General features: G+C 42.5%; 2 protein-coding genes across 5 annotated transcripts in view; one reads left to right on the plus strand and one right to left on the minus strand.

Moving 5' to 3' along the window:
- Positions 1 to 2,375: 2,375 nt before the first annotated feature.
- Positions 2,376 to 9,332, plus strand: LOC134436900 (thioredoxin-like). The gene is made up of 5 exons (XM_063186232.1): positions 2,376 to 2,769; positions 3,539 to 3,643; positions 4,182 to 4,241; positions 5,789 to 5,854; positions 9,160 to 9,332. Exons 1-5 carry the CDS (start codon positions 2,743 to 2,745, stop codon positions 9,223 to 9,225), a joined length of 324 nt encoding a protein of 107 aa, XP_063042302.1. The 5' UTR covers positions 2,376 to 2,742; the 3' UTR covers positions 9,226 to 9,332.
- Positions 9,333 to 9,502: 170 nt separating this feature from the next.
- The window catches only part of svep1 (sushi, von Willebrand factor type A, EGF and pentraxin domain containing 1), a 222,438-nt gene continuing 209,055 nt past the window's right edge, over positions 9,503 to 22,885 (minus strand). For all 4 annotated transcript variants that reach the window (XM_063186230.1, XM_063186229.1, XM_063186228.1 and 1 more), the window contains 3 exons: positions 15,124 to 15,219; positions 12,080 to 12,173; positions 9,503 to 10,626 (listed from right to left, as the gene is read on the minus strand). In XM_063186230.1, coding sequence (XP_063042300.1) covers positions 10,596 to 10,626; positions 12,080 to 12,173; positions 15,124 to 15,219 — 221 coding nt within the window. In that variant the 3' untranslated portion in view covers positions 9,503 to 10,595. The remainder of the gene's footprint in view (positions 10,627 to 12,079; positions 12,174 to 15,123; positions 15,220 to 22,885) is intronic.

The following is a 22,885-nucleotide window of genomic DNA, read 5'->3' on the forward strand; positions in this document are numbered from 1 at the left end:
CATTCAATCAGTCATTTAATTTACCATCATTAGTGTTATTGTGATGATACTTTGTCATTGTTGCAGATTGCAGATTTACACAGCAGACCAGCTGCAATTTCTTAATGTGAAATTAGAACTATTAATTTAGGGACCTAAATTTGGGTGCAAAGCATGCACATTGCATGTGTGATACAGTCCGTCCGACGTCATATAAATCTACACTTACAGCTCTTTTCCACTGCCTTTTTTCTGGTAGGCCTACAGCTCGACACAGCGTGACTCAGCCGCCACTTTTTGCTTTACGATTGAGCTGTGTCGTGCCCAATCGAAAAGCAAAAAGCGGCAACCGAGTCGCGCTGTGTCGAGCTGTAGGCCTACTAGAAAACCAGCAGTGAAAAAGAGCCTTAAAAAGTCTGGAGGAATGCATATGGACAGACATACTGTATGTGTGCACAAACACTGGCCAAATCCCATCCTACCAATTTTCTTCCAGCAATTTCTTTCAGTTTTGCTTCAGACTCCCATACAGTCAAAAAGCACTGAGATACACTGCAAACAGTCTCTAAACCCTCTTTCCCTGATATCTAGCCTTCTGAAGTCTTCAAGGTAGAATAACCAATAGGGACACCAACCACACCACATCCGCTTAGCATTTTTATTTTTTATTGACTCCATTTGCAGCTGCCAGCCCTATCAGTGAATGTGATAACACTTGCCCCCTTGCCTCACTAGACATCTACATCAATGTGCTAAGGAGACGGAAAACTGGCCATGTGCCGTTTGCCATTTCAGGAACTGGTTGCCCTATACTACTGCTATTATGAAACATTAAAAGGCAGAGGTTTTTTTTTACTGAGTAGAGTTTGAATTCAGCTAATTTAAGTAGTGTGTGTGTGATTTTATTGAGAAATGTAAGAACGACTCCTGTCAAGGCTTGCTTGTAAATTTCCATGCGGAAAGGGAAAAAACACATGCAACTGGCACACTAGTGGATAGTGTAATGTGAAATACAGTTGATCGTCATATTACAGTACTGGAGTAAGCTATGGTGTCTGATTGTGTGAGTGTGTGGTCTAAGAACCATTCAAAATAATTGGTTCGTTCACAAATGTTGTCACAATATCACAACACTAGCAGATCCTTAAATGACTGAATCAGAGTAAACAGTAAGACCACTTATGGTAATGATATTCTACTTCTGGTTCTGATATTCTGTTTTTTATTAAATGTTGTACTGTACTGGTACATTAACAATGCCAATAATTCTATTCTTTTTTGTACTGTTTTCTATTTTCCCAACAAAAAGCCAATTTAAGACCAAGATAATGAAGTTCTAAACCTATGAATCGTTTGGCTGCAGTCATCAATGAACTCAGTATTACGGTATTAAGCATCAACACAATTTCAGGAATAATTGCCACACTTTTCAGGCCAATTGCACCTCTGAGGAAGGGGGTCAACCACACACTTGTGTAGAAGAAAGAATCCAATGAGAGTGCGCCTCCTTCGAGACACACAATAGAAGGAGCTTGGCCATGCTGTTATTATTGTACTACGGCTCCAACAATAGTGAGAGAGGCCCATGGACCACGCATGTCCTCTCTAGTCGAGCCTATTTTTCCTGCTCAAAGGAGGCCAGTATTTTTAGATGTTGATTAGAATATCATTACTTCTCCATGAGAAAGGAGGCCTAACTGTATCTTCATGTTAAGGGGACTCTACTCTCTGGGCAAACGGAACACTTGTTCACTTGGCCAAGGGAGAGCACAGAATTAGGTCCTATTCACTTAGTGTTGGGTTTGGGCACCTTTCAGATGAATTTGTCCCAGGCCTACATGGTTAGGCCTACAGTGTAGCTATGCAATCTATAGAACGGATAAATATCTGGTGTTTGGTGCCACAGGCACTAAATTCAATGTACGTTGGGGTTGTGGTTATGGAATATTGGAATATCGTTGAGGCTGAACCTAGGGGTAAGACTAAAGAGTAAAAACTACATGATGTGTAATGAAAAGAGAGATTACGAGCGCGCGCGCACACACACACACACAGACCATAAGTGCACACATCACACATTATTTTATATGCAAAGTAATTAGGCTACGTTGTGCGAAACGTTTGAACTCTACTTGATTTGTTTCTTATGAATAGTTGGCTTTTCTCCGAATAAAACTGTGAAGACTGCAGGGATCTTTTGCGCCATCTATCGTAAGTAAACCTACCCAGACGCGGAAATGAGTGGCTGTGTTGTGGGAACAGGCACATTTTGGCAAGTCATTGTGACTATACAAATCAGTAAATGGGCGCCTAACCATGTATCACCAGAGAAATTGGTATCACTAATGTAGCAGTCTACCCCAAAATTCTGGAAAACATATCTTGCATATTCTTGGCCACACGCTAGCAAACTGTGCCGCCAACGGGGGAGGAATGTTATTTTTTGGATGTTCGGTTTTCTGACTTGCTAGACCGAGTTTTTGCATGCACATTTCGGTCACGATAATGTTAAAAGTGCAAAATGTAATTGTGATTTAATCATTATTGTGTTTAAAGTTCAGGCGTGATACGGCTGATGTAATTCCATCTAATGCTGACCGATTCTGAGTGCGGGCTGTTAGGCGGTGGGCAGGGCCACGTGTGTTTATAAAACCATTCACTAAAGCAAGCTGTAGTGAGCGGCTGGAGCACAGTACGAGGAGCTGCGGTGAGCACAGCAAGGCTGAAGGATAGCATAGTTCTAACCTACCCAAAACCGCCAAAATGCCGATTGTCGAGATCGAAGACTTGGTAAGATGCGCTATTTCTTTTTAGCGTCTAAATGAGAACAACGTTCTATTTGTGAGCCGTAACGGAATATTCTCAAGCGTCAGTGTTGAGCAGCTCTAGCCTACATTTATTTCATTCAGATTGTATTTTCAAGAACCAGGCTACTTTTAGCCTACTTATGAAAGCGATGGTGCGTGCCCACGCATACTCGTACGAGAGGATCAAAGTCTGTTGCTCTTACAATGTGTGCTTGGATGATAGCGGCAACACAATATTTTAGTGTTAGCGAGAAAACGTTGGGTGAAGGCCAATAGGGAACAATGCGGCAAAACTGTTTCCATTTGCCCTGTTGCGCCAGACTGGCTACAAACTTGCCACAAGCTAGAAGTAGGCCTACCATTCTATTGTAATTGATCCTGACGTAGGCCTTACTGTTGCTGCCAGTTCATCTCAGTAATCTAGCTAAGACGACCAGAAGTTAAAATTGGCCTCCAACAACAATGTCTCTTATTTTGTTGACTATGTATGGGGATGTGCCTGTGTTGATTGAGCTTATATTTAAGATATATCTCTTTTTTTAATAGGCATATATTAATTACACTCCAATGACCATAGTTCCCACAACAAATGGTCAATAAAATCATGTGGGGTAGTGTAACAACCTGTCCTTTTCATGATCTGTGAAAATTTATTTTAGGCCTATGGACTAATGATGTATGACAAATAAAACGTGTACGCACAATGGTACCTTCCTGTTTTTTTTACACTCCTGCCATCTGTCTTACTGTAGGATCACTTCAAGCGTGTCTTGCAAGACGCTGGCTCAAAGTTGGTGGTGGTGGACTTCACAGCCACTTGGTGTGGCCCTTGCCGAGCAATTGCTCCCCATTTCAAAGTAAGTAATGTGCATAGTTTTCTCTAGCGTGTTGACTTCATTCTCAGTCCTGTCACGTCGTTGGTTACCAGGGGATGTAGGCCTAGTGCGGGTTTGTCTGTCCATGATCTTACTTAGCATCTGGGGCTGTCACGGGCTTATTCCATGGAGAACAAGTGGGTGGAGGTAGGGAGGGCGTGGCATGCAACAAGCACGAGCTGTGTTGTTTTCAGCTGTGTCGACATAGCAACCCATCATGTAAGCTACTGTAGGCAGCGGGACATTTGCAATAGGCCTACAGTATGAAGGCCAAAGAAGATTGTTTCTGCCCCAGTTGTCATCAATATACATTCTTTTAGTCAAAGCAGGTGGAGGCTATGCCTAACTAGTTGTCTTCAGACGCCACCCCACAGATGTGTTTCATCTAGATAAATAAAATGTCATTTTATTTTGCTCATGCATGGCAACAGTGTGAATTCTGAACGTTGTGTTTTTCCATTATGGCTTGTTGGTTTCCATTTCAAGTGCTTCTACTCAAGATGTAATCCTCCCCTTACAGGAAATGTCAGAGAAACTCAAGGATGTCGTTTTCCTGAAGGTTGATGTGGATGAGGCACAGGTGAGTCCTTTTAAAGATTCTTTAAATGTCCCAACTCCCAAGTAAGTAAGTAAGTAAAGTTTATTTGTATAGCGCCTTTCACAGACAAAACAATCACAAAGTGCTTTACAAGTAGGTACAAGTAGGCCCTAGAAGTCTTTATTCTCTACTTAGAGAAAGATCTCACTGTGGTCCAAGGCCGCTGTAGATATTGAATTGTGAATGCTGTTTATGCTTGAGTTGGTGGCACCGCAAAACTGAAAATATCAATTGGTCCATCTCGTCACTCTCCTTTGTTTCAAATAATGTGTCTTGATTCAAAGCAGCCTATTGTGAACTTTAGCATCACTAGTGCATAGTGAAAAGATAAATTATTTGATGAGATGCTGACTACGCTAGACAACTTAAAAAAAGAAATATGGGCTTATGTTTATTTTTATGCCTTTAATGGACAAGAGAGTGAATAATCAACAGGATATTTTTATGCCTTCGACAGGATATGAGGGTCAGAAAGATAGGGTAGGTTTGGGAAATTACCTAGGCTGGAGTCAGACCTGTGTCCCCACCAGTAGGCCCAGTGAACCCGTTTACTGACAGTTTTGTTAGAACGTTGAGTCACAGAACCCCCTGTAATGGACAACTTTGTCACAATTTAGTTCGATTTGGTGAAGAGAATTTGGAGATATGCTAATGTGCCCTTTCCAACGAACTTGCTCTGCTGTATCAGCTTTCAAGCGGCGAACAGTCTCCACTGTGCTGCTGTGATATGAAGTCTGATGAAAGGCAGCTCTCAACAACCAGTTGGACTGTGTGCTTAATGTTTTGGATACTGAGTCTCAGCCTAATTCAATGTCCAGAGTTTCTATGGTTACGAGGTGTGTCTAGTGTGTCCTAGTCAAAACACTGTGGACAGAGAGGGCCAACCAAACAAATTACCTGTTATAACCTGTTATTAGCATGCTACATGCTATTGCTGCTGTAGAACAGGTTTTGCAGTCATGTTCAGATGTGGCGTGTATGTACTGTATGTGTCGACTTGTGTGAGTAGACAAATTGTCTCTCTTTAAACACAACTCTACATGTGCTTATTTTGACTGTTGATTGTTTCCCCATTTCGACATTTTTGGTTGTAATCTAAGCGGAAGCTTTTAGTTTGACAACTGTAGCCAAATCTTATTTGACAGGTGACTGTTCTTACTGAAAGTGTTATGAAAATTGAAGTGCTTCTTCACTTTCTTGAAAGGATATAAGGAAAGGATGTAGTAAATATATTGTATGCATATATATAAAATCTAAGATGTAATGGTAATTCCTTGTACTATTCTGTATTATGCCCTGCAAAGGCAAAGTGCAGTAATTGCATATTTGGTCAAACATGAGTTTAGACTGAGAATGGTCTTCATTACACCAACTTGGTCTAATCACAAATCCGTATGGTCCATATGTGTCTCATTTTAGAGATGTGCCAGTTATATTTTTGTTTCAGTGTTTGCATAGTTACTGCACTTTACCTTTTGTAGGGCAGTATTGAGCACTAATTTGTACACCATCTTCATCTCTTCCCTCAGGATGTATCAGCGCACTGTGACATCAAATGCATGCCAACTTTCCAGTTCTACAGGAATGGGGAGAAGGTGAGTTTATTGAATATCTGAATGTTTGTGGTTCCAACTGGACTAACAATTCTTTGTATACTACAGATGTCCATACTAGTGTGTCTTAACCCATCTATGATCGTTATATTGTTGTTGAGATATGGCAAAACTTAAGGAGATGCCCTTGGCTGTATTGGTGAGCCCAGTTTGGTCTTTGATGACCTTGTGCTGTTGACCTTTTAACCCATTGATGCTGGATGCTGCGTATATGCAACATTGACCCAGGTTCCGGAAGCTGCATGGACGCAACATCCAGGCTCATGAGATTTTAAAAAAACAAATTTCATTAAATGTGCTTATGTTCAAGCTGGGTGAACACATTATTATAATGCAAGATTAGGGGCTTTTAAATACAACTCATTCCATGTTATGTGCTTTGGAGGCTGAGATATGTAGTTTTTTACAGGCTGAGGGCACCTTTTCTCAAATAGGGCTTAGGCATTTAGGTGTTTTTTTGCAGGTGGCATCAATGGGTTAAGGGAGGGAGCTTTTGAACATTCTTTAAAAAGAAGGTGCCTTAGGGACACATACACACGAATTTGCGAACTTTGCCATTAATTCCTATGAGAGAGGCAAAGGCAAGCGATGGCAAGCGAAAGCAAGCGAACAGGAGCGAAGCGAAATTATTAAAGAAAGTTTAACGTTATGCAAATGAGGAGCAAATTCGCCTGCCGCGGCCCAATCAAATCAACTACATAACTGTTCCATTCCATTTGATTCACCGCGACGACCTGATGACGGTTGGATTTCGCCTCTCTTCGCTTCGCTTGCTTCGCCTCCTACGTGTCCCTACCGTAAAGCATCAATGGGTTAAGGGAGTGAGCTTTTGAACATTCTGTAAAAAGAATGTATTTTACATTACATTTCACTTAGCTGACACTTTCATTTGTTCAAAGCGACTTACAACTATTATTTTTCAGGGTATTGGTTACAGTCCCTGGAGCAAGGCTTAGGTGCCTTGATCATGGATGGAGGTGTAGGGAGAGGTCAGGGGGATTCGAACCGGAAACCCCTAGATTGAAAGACCAACTCTCTAACCACTAGGCCACGGCTGCCCTATTTTACAATGCAATATTCTAAATTATATCTTGAGACTAAAATTACTGTCACGCAGGTGTGACTACACTTTTAGTGTCCTGGGCTTTGTTATTTGGCTCCACACTGGTACTACAGAGGGCCAATGCGATTGTGAGGCAGTCTTACATTGTGCTTTGGGCTACTCTGCTCAGTCGAAAAGCACTTTATGAATGTGGTGCATTTACCATGTAGCCTACATTACTCCGAGTGACTAACCCAGTGGTTCTCAACCTTTTTTGAACAAACGCCCCCTTGGCCTCATCATAAGTCTGATAACGCCCCTTAGTATTAAGATAAAATAAATGGACTAATGCCTCCAAATGGCAACTAAGCACCGCTCCCTCTCAGCTGTATCCTTCTCAACGCCCCCCTAGAGCTCCCCATCATCCCCTGGGGGGCTGTACCGCCCCCGTTGAGAAACACTAGACTAACCCATCCCGGATGCTTACTCCATGCTGGTGTTCTGTTGATTTGGCCTGCCTGTTGATGTTTGCCACAAACTGCTCCTGCATTAGTTGTTAAGGTTGGGGTTAGAAACTCGCAGCAGCTACTCGCACCCACAATGCAATTCAAATTCCGGCCATCCAGAGTGGTTTTGCAAAGTTTCCGGTGTCACTTTTTTTATCCATCATGGCGCTGCACTCACTGCCTATGCACACTGTATCCTCAGGCTATGCCCCGTACTACACCGCGGCCAATGCATTTTCCAGAGAGCAATCGTTCTTTTGCAATCTACGTTCTTGAGTTTCTAGTGTTGAGTAGGTAATGCCCTGGTGTCATGAAAATCGTTAGACAAAGAGGAACTTGATGCCACATCCCTTTCAAACATGGTGTAATCGAATATTTTTTGGGGCGTTTTGCCTTCATTATGACGGTGAAGCTGAAGAGTTGAACAGGAAATGGTTGTAGTAGGGTTAGGAAATGACCTTTGGTCAGAACTGGAAGCATACCGTGCCTTAGCCATTTGAGCCACAGCTATAGGGTGCTTTCCAATATGTGACCTTGCGTACTGCACTTGTGCTTGTGGCCTCGTACCAGGAAGTAATTCGTCATGATGACATCACTGATGACAACATTATATTTCAATATCTCGCAAAAGCTCAATTGTAAAGTCATTTCCTCATTTGCAATTGGGATGGTGAATGAAAAACAGTTCCCTAAAACTTGTTGTGGCTAGGCTGACAGCTGGGAAACGTTATTGCTTTCAGGAGGAGGGGCCAGGAGGCGGGGCGAGGCCACAAGCCCACAAGCCCAAGTGGAGGACGCAAAGTCTCATATTAGAACGCACCCAGTGTCATGCAATCTTTTTTTTTCCTTTATGAATAATATATTTTTAGGGGCTTTTACGCCTTTATTTTTTGATGGGACGGTCTGAGATGGTGACAGGAAGCGAGTGGGACAGAGAGACGGGGTGGGATCGGGAAATGAGCCCGTGGGCATGCAAGCCCAAATGTGGGGGGCTTAGCGCGCTGCGCCACAGCGCACCCCCTAGTCATGCAATCTGATCTTAATCTCTGACCGTTGTACAGTGTACAATGGGAAATGCCAAACAATGACCATTCACGTCACTGTTTATGCAAATGTGAGGGATCAAAATGCAAATCATTTTGAGCTGATGTTGCTTTAAAGCCTCATGACACCTGTGGATGTTGTATTGTCACTTACTGTACATCCTGTGTGAGGTTTTGTGAAGGAAGTGGAAATTTTACTCAGTCAAGCTTTCAAATAATGAAAGAAATGAAAGGTTCAGATACAAATGCCCTCTATTTGCGTTTGTGATGAGTTAACTGTATACAAGCTGTATTTATACATCTATCACTATTGACATTCAGTCCATCTCATTTTGTTTTGGCTTGACTTGTTGAACTTGATAATAAGTGGCTTTTGACCGATATTACTGGGGGAAGATAATATTTTTGTAATGGCTTTTAGAGGGTTCTGCATCTTAACTCTTAAAATGTATGCAAGACCAAGTGTCACAAACCAGGATTTCCAGCAGCACTTTATAGTTAAGGTGGTCACCTTGACCACAAACACCTCCCACCTTGACTGGGTACCATGAAAAGATAAACATTTTGTATTGTGATTGTGAGTGTAATTCGTAAAGTTGTAAATTTCCATAAGAAACTATGTGAAATGGCCACCACAGCACAGTATTTTCTTTCCATTTTTTGACGACATTTCTCTCTCTTCTTATACCGTTTCAGATTTCAGACTTCTCTGGTGCCAACAAGGACAAGCTGGAAGAGACGGTCAAAAGTCTGATGGCGTGAAACCCTTTGCCTCTACCCACCATGTCTTACAGGAGGTGCCATTTTGCCTGAAATGATACCACTTTGTGCATGTTCCACATATGTAAAATAAACATTTTGTTTACATATACAGCTGCAACAATCCCTTTATTTTCCATGTTTCCTCATCATCTTGTAATGCGGTCAGTTGTGATTTTACCAAAGTGCAAAAAGAACAGAAGTCCTGTGTTCTTTTGTTTCAAATGCCGCTGTGTAAAGGAAGTAATTTAATAATAAATAACAAAGAATGAAACAAAACAACAATCTGTCATCATTTTATCAACATTTTTAAGGCTGCCCCCCACAAAAGCTCGGGATTACAGAAAGTGAAAAGGGAAGTGGTTATGACTAAGGACATCAGTGTGTAGGCTATCATGTCCTTAATGGTTTCACACACAAAACAACTTTCAGGAAGTGATCATTTCTGTTGCATACAGACAAGTTAAACATTTGTGTTGTGACAAAAGTGACAGGCCAAATGCAATAAAACGACTGCAGACAAATGTTATGGAAGTGGTGGCATCTGTTTGAAATTAGGGTGATTTTCTCCTCAAGAAACTTGAGGTTTCAAACTGTTAAATGGAATTCAGAGGGACTGAAATGAGACCCATAGCCCTGATGGAGATCATAGGGTGCATACAGTATGTTATGAAAGTTAAATGCATTACATGATACTGATAGCTACTGTAGCACTGATAATTTGATATTGAGACTAACTTTCAGAAGTTAACCAAACACATGGATTCTTTTGGGTCTGTTATTAGATGCAAGACTGTTACCTTGAGAAACGGTGCTAAAGAATGCTTCAGGCTTCTTAAAGATTTCTTCTTTAAACCAGCTGAACCTTAGTGTTGCAAAGATATTTTTGATCATTTCACACCCTTTTCATATAAACATATTTTTAGAGACTACACCAGAATATCTATACTGTTGTGTTGAGTGTACAGTAACATCTATTTCAGGAAAAATATGGAACGGTGGATCAGGTAGATTTCATAAATAAATACAAAAGACATACTGGGGGGAGTAATAATTGAATATGTGTAATTGTAATACTGGGTTTATGCTTTAATTAAAAAAATGTGTGAATAGTTTATACACATAATTATACACTGAACACATCACATCAAGAGTTTTTACACATCATACAAGTCAAAAGTATAATAGCAGCAGCATATAATTAATACTGTTTATTTTCTATATGAAAAAATACAGCTTTATTTTACAAAAAAACACGTTTTGGATTTCCTGGGGAGGAGGAAGAAAGAGCGTAGTGTTTCCGTGGTGAAATAATGGTCCCAAGATGCGTCTGGTTGATGATGTCAGAAGTGGGCAAGTGGCTTTTGTTTTGTTTAAAAATGAAAATATCCCGTTTTCCTTTTCCTGTGGTGAGAAAGGGGAATTTGTTTTAAAATAATGTTTAATAAGTTAAGTTTTACAAATATTAATTGAGAAGATTTCCATGCCGCCGACTGAATAAAAAAAGTTGTTACAGCAAGTGTGCAAACAACAGTCAGAATGTTGGTGCGGCATGTTATTACTAGTGCGTGTGGGCGCGTGTGTGTGTTTTCACATGGGTGGGTGGTGTGTTGCCTCATTAGATAGGTGCTACTATCTCCTGTTTGGAGATAATTAGATTTAGAAATGGCACAGTGTGTGTGTATGGAACATGCACTTCTACGGCTGCTTTAGCAGGAAGGTGGTTCAGTACAGTTCATATGTGGGTAGTGATAGTGATAAATCATCTAATAGAAGAGCCACTATGGTATAAACTAAATGATGTGCACAGTGCAGTAGGATTACCTGGAAGATGTGTCAGCTAATCAGCTAAAGAGCCTGGTTGCATTGATGTTTTTTTTTTTGTGTCTAGTGGTACAACTTAAGGTAATACCCATACATTAATCAATTCTGGCAATTAATAGTTAATGCACAAGCAATGTTTCCAAAAACATGCTCCTTATTAAATCCAATATATATAAAAAAAAAGAATCCAAAGAACTAGCATAATCTGTGGTTGCACCACCCTGATGTGTCTGCTATTACAATAACGTCAATGACCCAGGAGTATCCCCCAGTGATGGCTGCAGTGGCAGCTCTGACTGGGCTAATGCCCCGTCTAGCCTAACGAGGCAATGGGTGCATTCCAATATGCAAACTTGCGTCCTCCACTTGTGCTTGTGGCCTCGTGTACCAGGAAGTAATACGTCCTGATGACATCACTGACAACAGCATTATATTCAATAGTTATATTCAATTCAATAGCTCAATAGTAAAGTCATTTTCCCATTTGCAAACTGGATGGTGAATGAAGAATAGACCCCCAAAAATTGTTGTGGCTAGGCTGACAGCAGGGAAACTTAATTGTTTTCTCCACGGAGGCGGGGCGTCAGCAAAACGTGAGGCCACAACCACAAGTGGAGGACGCAAGGTCGCATATTGGAACACACCCAATGTGCTGAGTCATCATGGGTAGCAAGGCACACGGCGGGCGGGCATGCTAACTAATTCATGCGGTTTCACGTTTCTCCTTTTCCTCCTCTGTAGGCACTGTAGTCATGTGGGAGTATGTTCTGCTTTTGGTGTTGTTACTACTGTAGTTCTTCGGAGAGCGTGTTGACACTTTATTGTGGTTAAGAGAGAGCGTCTACTGTGTGCTTGTGTCAGGTCGAGCAAATGTGACTGTGCATGTTTGTGTGATCTTGTGATGTGTGTGTTTGCGTGTGTTAAGGCTTATGCGTGACATATGTGACATATGAAGTGGGTGTGTGTATGTGGGAGAGATAGAGACAATGGGAGAGAGAGAAAGAGAGAGGGAGAGAGAAGGAGTACTCCTCACCTGGAGCAGTCGTGTCCACCCCAGCCTGCACTGCAGTGGCACCTGTTTGGCCGAATGCACCTGCCGCCGTTAAGGCACGGAGAGGAACACACCGCTGCAATGGCACACACACACACACACACATACACACACACACACACACACACACACACACACACACACACACACACACACACACACACACACACACACACACACACACACACATACACACACACACACACTTAACATCACAGCAACAACACAACCACTCCCTTACCTAACCTCAAGGCACGCAAAACTACCTGAAAGGGTGTGTGTGGGTGGGAGCATGTCTGCATGCGAGTGTGTGAGCATATTGTGGGAGGAGGGCGGAGTGAGTCTGACATTCCAAGAATTCCAGTCCGATTGAAATGAAAGGAGGAATAATGTGTGCAGGGAGAAGAATGGTAAGCCAGACTAGAGTGACTCGGCTTAAGGCATTTATGCATTTATGCAGTCATTAGGTCATTAGTCATTAGGGGGAACAACAAAGACCATGAAGGGCTCTTTTCAATTGTGTCTTTTTTATTATTTATTATTATTATTATTTATTGTGGTTCTCCGTTAAAATCATCCTTAAAGTCAGGTGTGTCCCCCCCCCCCACACACTCTTTTTTTCTCAGTTAAAATCATTGTTTTGATGTTTGCTGACACATTTTATAGCGTTTAAAGCATTGTATAGCATAGCGAGACATTTCATTTCCATGGCATCTATTAGCGCTGGTCGAGTCAGTTAAATTACCTTGTGTGGATTGTTGAAGAGGGTAGGTCTGCACACTGCCAATAAGCTCCAAAAAATATACTGTATTATTTAAAAAGCAACGTTTCGATCACCCTGGATCTTCATCAGGCATATATAAATCAATAATAAAGTATGTTTTTTGGAGCTTATTGGCAGTGCGCAAACCTACCTTCTTCAACTGTCTGACACTTTTGCCTGGCACCTGCAAAATGTTTTTGGATGCGCTCACCCTACCCAAAACTACCTGTGTGGATTGTTATTAAAATTACTATTTTTGGTAGCACTGATATGGAACTGTGTTTTCAACTCATGGCCAGTGCTTAACACAGCGAAACCTTCGATGTAATTAATCTATGCTCCACCAGCCAATCAGAATTCAGCTTTCTATTTGCCTGGTCGGTAAAAAGAAAAAAAAAAGCAATAGCATCACTTGTGAAGGGGTGTGCTTGGCTGTGCGATTGTTGACCTCTACTTTGATGTGAAACATTCAATAGTCTCCACACTTATCCTATTCGAATGAGAGCAAAGTACAGTACACTCTCCTATTTACCAAAGTCATTCTGTCTGTCTGGTGTTTATTGGGTGGTTTGAAGCACCACCCAGTGACAGTTCAGACAGAGGGGAGATCATCTGGGGCATCAAAGGGCGCCATTTTTCTTTGTTTCCTTAGTTTACATTTGATTTGGCTTGTTTGGTATCAATGAATTTTTATAGGCAGCAGTGCAGGCCAAGGAGTGTACAGTACTTGCCAATTCACCACAAGTTTGTCTACTTTCTTTTTATAAATTAAGCCTGACTTCTGATTATGCTTCTGCAATCTAACATGTCATGTGTCATCTGAAGGTTTTCTCTTCTGCGATCGTTTAAAGTGAGGTGTAGGTTGTGAAGCGTGAGAACTATGGTCTTGTGGATGGAAATGTGGTTTCATAATTTTAAACGACATACAGACACACATGTATGTGGAAACCCTCTGAAACAATGAATCTGAACCCCCCAACTCTAAAGCATGTTCTGGTTGACTCTGGTGTATACCTCATATGCTGTGGAGCTTTGCAAATAGCCACTCTGACTCTACATCCTGCTTAACTGGTTTACTTTGAACTCAACAACGCTGGTATGGTTGACTCACTGTCATGTACCATGTCACGTATGTCATGCATCTCACATATGCTTTTGGGGTTTTTGCAAATAACTACCCAGACTCTGCATCCTGCACCGGTTAACACTCTGACAGATGTCATGCATCATCATTCTGTTTTTGCAGAGAGCTGCTTGACTGTTTTTGCCCTCCAACATATTATTTGTGAAATAGGGGAGGTGTGGCTCACAATGAAGAGACACTAACATTCAAACATAAAAGCATTTCTCTAACCCTGCTCTACCAGAGCCGGCTAACATAATGCACATATTTTGCATGCCTCTGGGCTTAGCAGTTAGCTTCCTTTCCACAGAAAAGCATTTGTTGTCATGTCATGTCACACAAAGATGATGACATGTAAAGTTGTGGTGCACACACACACACACGACGGATGGGTCTAGTGGACGTGTTCTTCAAACACAGTGTCATGATCACATGTTGCAATAATATATACAACTAAAGTTTCAGTGGAATTATGCATTCAATACTAAGGTGTTGTGCTTGGGGTGAGATACCTTGAGCGGCTCTCTCAGTGTCAAGCAGTAAAATGAACAAAGTGGCATAACTAGTAATGTAGATGCATACCATGCATGCTTCAGGGTTTTGCAAATACAGGTAGCTACTTCCCTTCCAGTGAAGTATTTGTTGTTGTCACGTCATGGCACGCAAAGGGGATGCGTATACAGCTTGTGTTTCTATTTCACTGGATAAGACTGGCATTTATATATATGTAATATATGTTTTTGGGCCTTTATGCCTTCATTTAGGACAGGACAGTGAGAGAGGGCGAACGGAAATGAGTGGTAGAGAGGGGAAGGATCGGCAAAGGACCTCGGAATTGAACCTGGGTTGCCACCGCGACCCATTAGACCATCAAATTATCATATTAGTACACGTCTTACTGGCCTTCCATTGCTGTCCATGTGATATCATGTCACATAAACATGCTTTACACTCACCACTTTATTAGGCACGCTTGTACAAATGCTCATTGACGCAAATTTCTTCATCAGCCAATCACATGTCAGCAACTCAATGCATTTAGTCATGTAGACATGGTCAAGACGATCTGGTGCAGTTCAAACCGAGCATCATACATACTGTACATGAAAACGCACACGCACACACGTACACATATAGTACCTGTGTGACATCGTGTGCCCGTCCAACCCGTGGGACACTCGCACTGGTACGGAGCCACACAGCGACCCCCGTTCAGGCAGGGCAGTATACAGATGGCTGTAGAGACACACACCACAATACATACAGTATGATGCACATTACACATTACAATACCACACACACACACACACACACACACACACACACACACACACACACACACACACACACACACACACACACACACACACACACACACACACACACACACACACACTACAAAACATACAGTACACACACATACACACTTGACATTATGCCATAACAGTACACCACAACACATGCATACATTGATTATTCCACAATGCATATCACACATTACACCACACAAACCACAAATACACACACACTTGTATTACTATGAGGACCTTCCATTGACTCCAATGTATTACTAGCATGCAGAACTAGTGAAGGCTTAAACTGTGCCCTAACCAAAACAATCCCTAATCCTAAACTGTCTGTAAACAAATGTTTTTGCACTTTGGCATTTGTTTTTGCACCAGGTTGTATGTAGGGAAAAAGCCTAAACATGTCTGTTTCCAGGGCCCAGGGAGAGGAGGGGCCCAGAATTGGGTCCTCATGACACTGTACGTATTAGGTTGGGGGCCCTTTCAGATAACTGTCCTGAGTCCGACCAAAGCAGCCCTGACAACAACAGATGTGACCTTTACAGGATGACTCAGTTTAAAGTTTCAATTAGTAACATACCAACCCCCTTACATATAAAGGCTCACAGAGACAGGGATGACTATTTCATCTCAATTAGCAAAAAGGTTGAAGCCCCTCACTGCCAAACAACTGGACTTACACAGTAAGAAGAATATTTTGTTTGAGTAAGCAAAAAGTCAAACCTATTACAGCGACAAGGATGAATATTTTGTTTGAATTTCTAAAAAGCCCCTTAATCTTAAACTGAGGTTTAACTGTGACACAAAACAAAACTTCCCCTTTAACTCAGCAGGAAATCAAGTCACCGAAAGGTCTTAGGTAGTCACTGTTGAAAAATGCACCGTAAAAGTAACAGGGAAGTACTGTATTTTCCCACTGAGTTCTCAAGAATCCACACCCCTATTACCCTTGAACAGTAACTTCATAGTGTGAGAGAAATACTTTCCCTTAGACGATATTCACTCAGAAATACTTTCACTTTGAGTTTGACGGTGGTGATTCATAGTCACTGGAGTCAATGAGGGGCTTGCTTTGGCATTTTGCCAACCCAGGAAAATGCCAAATCTGAATTCAATTCTCTGAGAGAGAGAGGAAGGGGTGGAGGGGATATTTTTTTTTGGCACAGTTGGTTCCTTCATGTGATACAGTAAACACTTCTCTCCGTCCTCCTCTTCTCCTCTTCTGATCTGTCTAGCTCTCTCCTCAGTCTTTTCTCACACACCATTCTCCTCTTTTCTCTTGTTTTCTGCTCTGGTTAGTAAGTGCCCCCCCCCCCTCTCTCACACACACACACACAACCAACGTCCCCTTGATCTCTCTCTGTTTCGCTGTCTCTCTCTCTCACACACACACTCTCGCTCCACCCACCTTCCGCCTCTCGCCCATCTAATTTCCCTCTTCCTCAATCACAGGCTCTTTTCCATAGCTCTCTTAAGTGCTCTCTTCTCTTCTCTTCTCTTCTCTCTCTCTCTCAGTATCGCCCATGATTCACTCCCTCATGACTCATCCTCACCCTCTCTCCCCCTCAGGGCTTGTCCCTCCTTTCGTCTCTCTCTCTCTCTTCTTCCTTGTAGCTCTCCTTTCTTTTATCTCTACCACTCCGTACCTCTATCGCATGTCTTTTGTTTAACAACCAATTCAAGTAACAAAAGCTTCATTGCCACGGCTCATGTGCAAACCAAATAGTGGTGTGATCATGCAACAGTGGTCAGTGATAAAAGGTAGAGGGAAAATAATGTGTTGCGCAATATTATGGGTAATTATGTGTGTCGCTGATATACGTATATTTAGTAACATTCATCAATTTCATCATAACATAATTTTTCACAATAGTCATAGAGATGTTCTTTTCTTTTCAGTGACCCCTCTTCATTATCTCTCTCTCTCTCAATATGGCCCTCCTTCTGTCTGTAGCCTTCCTTTCCCTACTCTCTCTCTCTCTCTCCCTTCTTACATCTCTCTCCCTCTCCCTCTCCCTCTTCAAGCATAGCATTCTCCTCCTACTCTTGTATTGTGCTGCCCCTCCTTCCTACCCTCCCCTCCCTTCCTCCCTCCCTGTAGTCTGCACCTGCACTGCATGCACACTGAGAAGCCTTTCTTTCTTTCTTTCTTTCTTTCTTTCTTTCTTTCTTTCTTTCTTTCTTTCTTTCTTTCTTTCTTTCTTTCTTTCAGTCTTCTGATCCCTCGCTTATAAAGTCTTAGGAGTCTCCTGCTACTGCTCTTCCTCATCTTCTTCATCCTCCTCCCTCTCATCTCTGGACCTGGGCCCATTCTCATTCACATCCGACAGTACCTGGGGTCCAGTTTAATATCCAATCTCCTTTCCTCTCCTTGTGTTTGTGTCCTTGTGATTCGAGGTAAGAGACGCCAATGACGACAGAAGTTTTTTTCACAAAGGCACAATTCAAATGTAATTTTCTCATTTGCAATTGGGATGTTGACTGGGGGAAAAGTCACTACAAAAAGTTGTGGCTAGGTTGACAGCGGAGAAACTTAATTGTTTTCTCCACAGAGGTGGGGCGTCCGCGAAGCACAAGGCCACAAGCACAAGGCCACAAGCATAAGGCCACAAGCACAAGGCCACAAGCACAAGGCCACAAGCACAAGGCCACAAGCACAAGGCCAGGATGGGAGGTGAGATAATGAGATGAACACCTGCTCTACTTGTATTGTCTCACCTCCTTCTTTTGCTCCTCTGCACCATCTTTGCTCACATTCTCACAAGCTTACTCAGCTTTAAAGTGATACTCCAGGGGCCTCATTTATCAAGCGTTCTTAGGCACAGATCTGTGCGTAAAGCGTGCGTGCGATCATTCCTGAGCAAAGTGTGGGATTTATGAACATGTACTTGAACGTAGAAATGTGCCTAAATCTACGCACACCTCAGGCCATGCGTGCGAGTGGAGGAAACATGAAATTGCAAATAATATTGACCCTGCAAGGTACAGTTTGCTTTGAATGACAATTGAGTATGATAGTGTGCTATTTTACAGTACTTTACGTCCATGTGTATCTCATTCTTTTACTTATTTTGATACACTGTCCTCCTGTTGAAAGCACCTCCACTTCTGCCTTGGAAATGTTTCTATCTCCGCACTTCCCGCCAGCGCTTCGAGTGGCGCGTGTTGATGTGTGTCCAAACAGGGTGACGCCTTCGAATTAACATGGCATTTGAATGTATTTTAATACCATATATGGTTAATTGAAGGCGTTTCGGGATGCAAATTACCCCGAATGTGCGCGTGCACAGTGATTTGGAAGGTGTGGGACTTATCATGGAGAGGTGTGCGTAGGAGCAGCCAACGCACGTTTGATAAATGCAGATTTTTTCTGTACTTGCGACCATTCTATATTTCACTCGTAGGACACAATTTAGAATGCATTCTACGAACTGATGATAAATGAGGCCCCAGGGTTTTTGACATAGGACCTGATTTCCTAGTTAGTCAGAGTCTTGTAGGGATGTGGCGATTGTGGCATGTGGAGTGAACGGATATTTGGTAGCCTCTCACTAAAAGACTCTGACTAACTAGGAAATCAGGTCCTGGAGTATCATGCAAAACAATTGGCAAAACAATGCAAAACAACCACACACTTTTGTGTATTAATTTCCAAGGATGCAAATCTTTAACATCATTGTAGGCTTACAGGACAACATTTGTAAGGTGCTCACCTACATTGACACTGCTGTATATCCATTTCCATGGATTTGATCTATGTTTGTAATTATAAATGACACATTTCACAGCAGTAGTGCCAAGAAAAAAAATGGCATGGCATGGCATGAGCCACACAGCCAGGTTAGGCACAGCACTGTCATCCAGGGTTGTATTGGAAACTATGGAGCTATCTAACCTAATGGACCTTGGGAAAGGGAGTGCAGCACATTAATGTCAAACACAGTACACAGAGGCCTTAAATCATCTCCCCTGCTGCGGTACCTGCACTCCTCCCTACTTTCCCCCTCTACCCACCTCTTTCCACACACACGCACACACTGACTCATGCAAGCACTTTCCAACAGACATACTGTACTAACATACCCCACATACTCCACCCATGCACACTTGCACTCGCACACACGCACGTGCACACACACACACACAAACACACACACACACAAACACACACACACACGCACACGCAGACGCACACACACACACACACACACACATATATATATAAACACCACAATCCATCATAGACAAACAGGCTGGCAACATCACCAAAGATGACTGTATGGGATGGATGGGGGGGTAGACAAGGCAACGCACAGAAGCAAGAGCAAGGAGCCAGGCTGACAGTGGAGGTCTTTGGCTTGGAAAACATCGGAAAACAACAAGCTTGGGTAGAGGGAGTGGGAAAATGCATCTTCATGGTGTCAAAACCCAGTTCACAAATTAAAAACCCTGTCAGTTTCCTTTCAACACAAGTCTCTTCACTGAGTAATTAGCCTCATAATAATAGAAAACAAGTTCCACTTTGAAGCAAAGCAGGTTTATCATAATTATAATTATAATAATAATAATAATTATTATCATTTCATGGCAGGGGTGCATTTATCAACAACATCATTGCTAACGAAGTTAGCAACTTACTTTAGGACCCATTAGGAACCTAGTAAGTTGCTAACTTAGTAGAGTCATAAATGGAGGTTCCGTGACCAACCTCTGGCAACAATGTTTTGATGATTGATTTGACCTCTATGGACCCTTTAGAAAAGATTTAGCCCCCATGTCCCTCGCAAAAATCCCGGGCTTTTTTGCTAGAGAGCCAAATTCAAAATGGCGTGCAGCGGCATCTCTAAAAAATAACTTTTGATCTGGATGACCTAGAATCATGTATGTAGGCACTTTTTCATACAAGCCAACCATGAGGATTCCAAATCTGACATCATTTTGGTTATAAAACTTTGTTTTGACAGCGAAATTCAAGATGGCCGCCATCTAGAACCTTTATTTTCGACCTTTTTAGGCCGTCACCGCCCAAAATTATCATATTTGGACTGGGAACCTCCCAATTTGTGTGACTCCATTTCTCATGTAAAGACATTGAGAGAATATCTGATCTATAAGCCCAGAATTCCTCACATTGTGGGGCGTAGTGGGCTTGTAGATGGGCTATTTTAACAATGTGTCTATTTTGTAGGCTATTATTTTACACTTTGGCAGATATTTTAGCATTGTTTGATGATTACTTTGGATGCAGTGATGGTCTTTTACTTTGAGAGTCCTTACATTATGACCCTACCCCCCCAAAACAGGGGGTCTTGACCCACAGGTTGAGAACCACTTATCTAGTTGAAAAAGAGCTTCACGTTTCACATTTTCCAAGCATTCTTGCACAGAGAAGCCCGTTGAGGAACTCGAGGCAAGAGCTGCTGAAATGGAAGAAGTGCGCTCACAGCAGTGATCAACTTGGTTGAAGACAGTCAGTTTGTGAAGCTCCCCCAGCTGCAAGGACACTGTGTTGTTGAGGAATGTGTGGTCTTATTCAACCCCAATGGCACATACAGGAAGACGCAGAAGAGCAAGCTCATCTCGAAGATCTCCCTCCACCCTGTTTTGATTTAAGAATCCTATCTTGCTCTAATTCAGTCGTTCTCAAACTTTTCCCATCATTTGCCCTCTGGATGCCTCCGTGGCCCCTCCCCCTTTTTGTGGGGTAAAAATCACTTCTGGCTGGCGCTATCATAGTTATGTCTGACCTGAGGTAAATTAGTAAATAAATGGTTTCTAAACAAAAGCAGTACTTGCGCAAACTGATTTTGCGATTGCTGCGCAGAATTAAAGGAAAGGTGAGATAAAACAAAGAGGGACTGCAGTCGAATGCAGTGCAGATGTGTGTTCATTTCCTATTCTATTCAAATCAATGACAATGAATAATATAATGTTGGTGAGGGGGGCTTTAAACATATTGGCTTATTGGCCATATAGGAAATCTTTTTTTGGGGGGGGGGGCAGATGTCACACACACACCCTGTGATGTCTCCGCACCCAACCAGGAAGGCTTGCGCCCCACTTTGAGAAACTCTGCTCTAATTGACATAGGCATGATCTGGAGGATGGGAACTCCATCAGCAGAAGATTGGCAGGCACAGGACGGCACCCTATACAAGTAGGTTGGGCTATGCCCAAAAGCCGTTATCCATCATCCTTCCTTGCCTTCTCATGCTCCCAGTATCATCGGTGCCAATGATCCCTACGATACACCATACTTAACAAAAGAAGACGAACGGGACCTGCGCATACATGGTAATGCACATACATACACATGAAATTGACAAGTTCCCATCTGCCAAGTCTTTCAAAATGTTATTGTGTAGTGTCAAAACAAGAGACAGGACTACACCATTGAGCAGTCTGAAGCTCTTCACTGTTTATGATGGTCAATGACAGTCAGGTTGTAGTGGCCCTGTTGTTATTGATGCAGCTGATATCGATGTCTACGGCAGCTTCCTGGCATGCTAAGCATTAAGAGAAAAGAAGAGACTGTCCTCTTCCATGACCTGCTGACAAGAGATGGCAGACTGCATTGTGCAGCTACACTATTTTACAGGCTGTGATGCCAACTTACCTGTAGGGTTCTATGAAAAAGGAAAATCATCAGTACATGCATGATAAGGTGATAAAGAGCTCTGTGGCAAGGCAGCAACTCTCGGTTGCTCTCTGTTCACCTTGAAGAGGGAGTACAACAGCTGCTTGTGTTCACGATACAGATGATCTATGCAGACAAGAAAAGTAGCACCATGGCTGAAGCCTGTGCTTCCAAGTCGCAGACCATGAAGAGAAAGGCTTTTATCTGTCTCTCTCCATATGCAGACAGCTTATGCCAACTCTGTCCCAACTACTTGCCGTATCTAGTGTGCCACCCCACACTAAAGAACCACCCATCGCCACTCAAACATGGTTGAGAGTATAGCGTATAGCTTCCCCGGGCCCTGTATTCCCCGGTCTTTGTATGGGACTGAGGAACTACCAACCCTTTTTCTCAAAAGGGTCCCATGTTCCCCGCATTGTATGGCCCAGGATGCTTCACATGCATATCTCTTGCACGAACGGTTGCCATGCATATTTCATGTCAAGTTTGCGAACAGTGGCAGCCTAACCCTAACCGTAACTCTAACAACAACCCTCGCTAGTCATGCGGCAGCAGTCTACTTGGAAGCACCAGGAATAGAACCCCTTTTTGAAAAAAGGGTTCTAAGTTCCCCGGTGGCGGGGGGACATAGGACTCGGGGAACATAGCTCCCGGGCAACATAGGGGTGACCCTGGGAGCTCATACACTGATGATTTTCCTTTTTCATTGAACCTTGAGTTGGCATCATGGCATTGTGCAGCTACACTGTTTTACAGGCTGTCTGCCATCTCTTCTGTCAAAAGGTCACAGAAGAGGACCGTCTCTTTGTCTCTCTTAATGCTTAGCATGCCAGGAAGCTGCCGTAGACATCGGTATATCAGCTGTATCAATAACAACAGGGCCACTACAACCTGACTGTCATTGACCATCATTAACAGTGAAGAGCTTCAGACTGCTCAATGGTGTAGTCTTTTT

The sequence above is a fragment of the Engraulis encrasicolus genome, chromosome 21 (genome assembly GCF_034702125.1).
Source record: "Engraulis encrasicolus isolate BLACKSEA-1 chromosome 21, IST_EnEncr_1.0, whole genome shotgun sequence".
Lineage (NCBI taxonomy): Eukaryota > Metazoa > Chordata > Actinopteri > Clupeiformes > Engraulidae > Engraulis > Engraulis encrasicolus.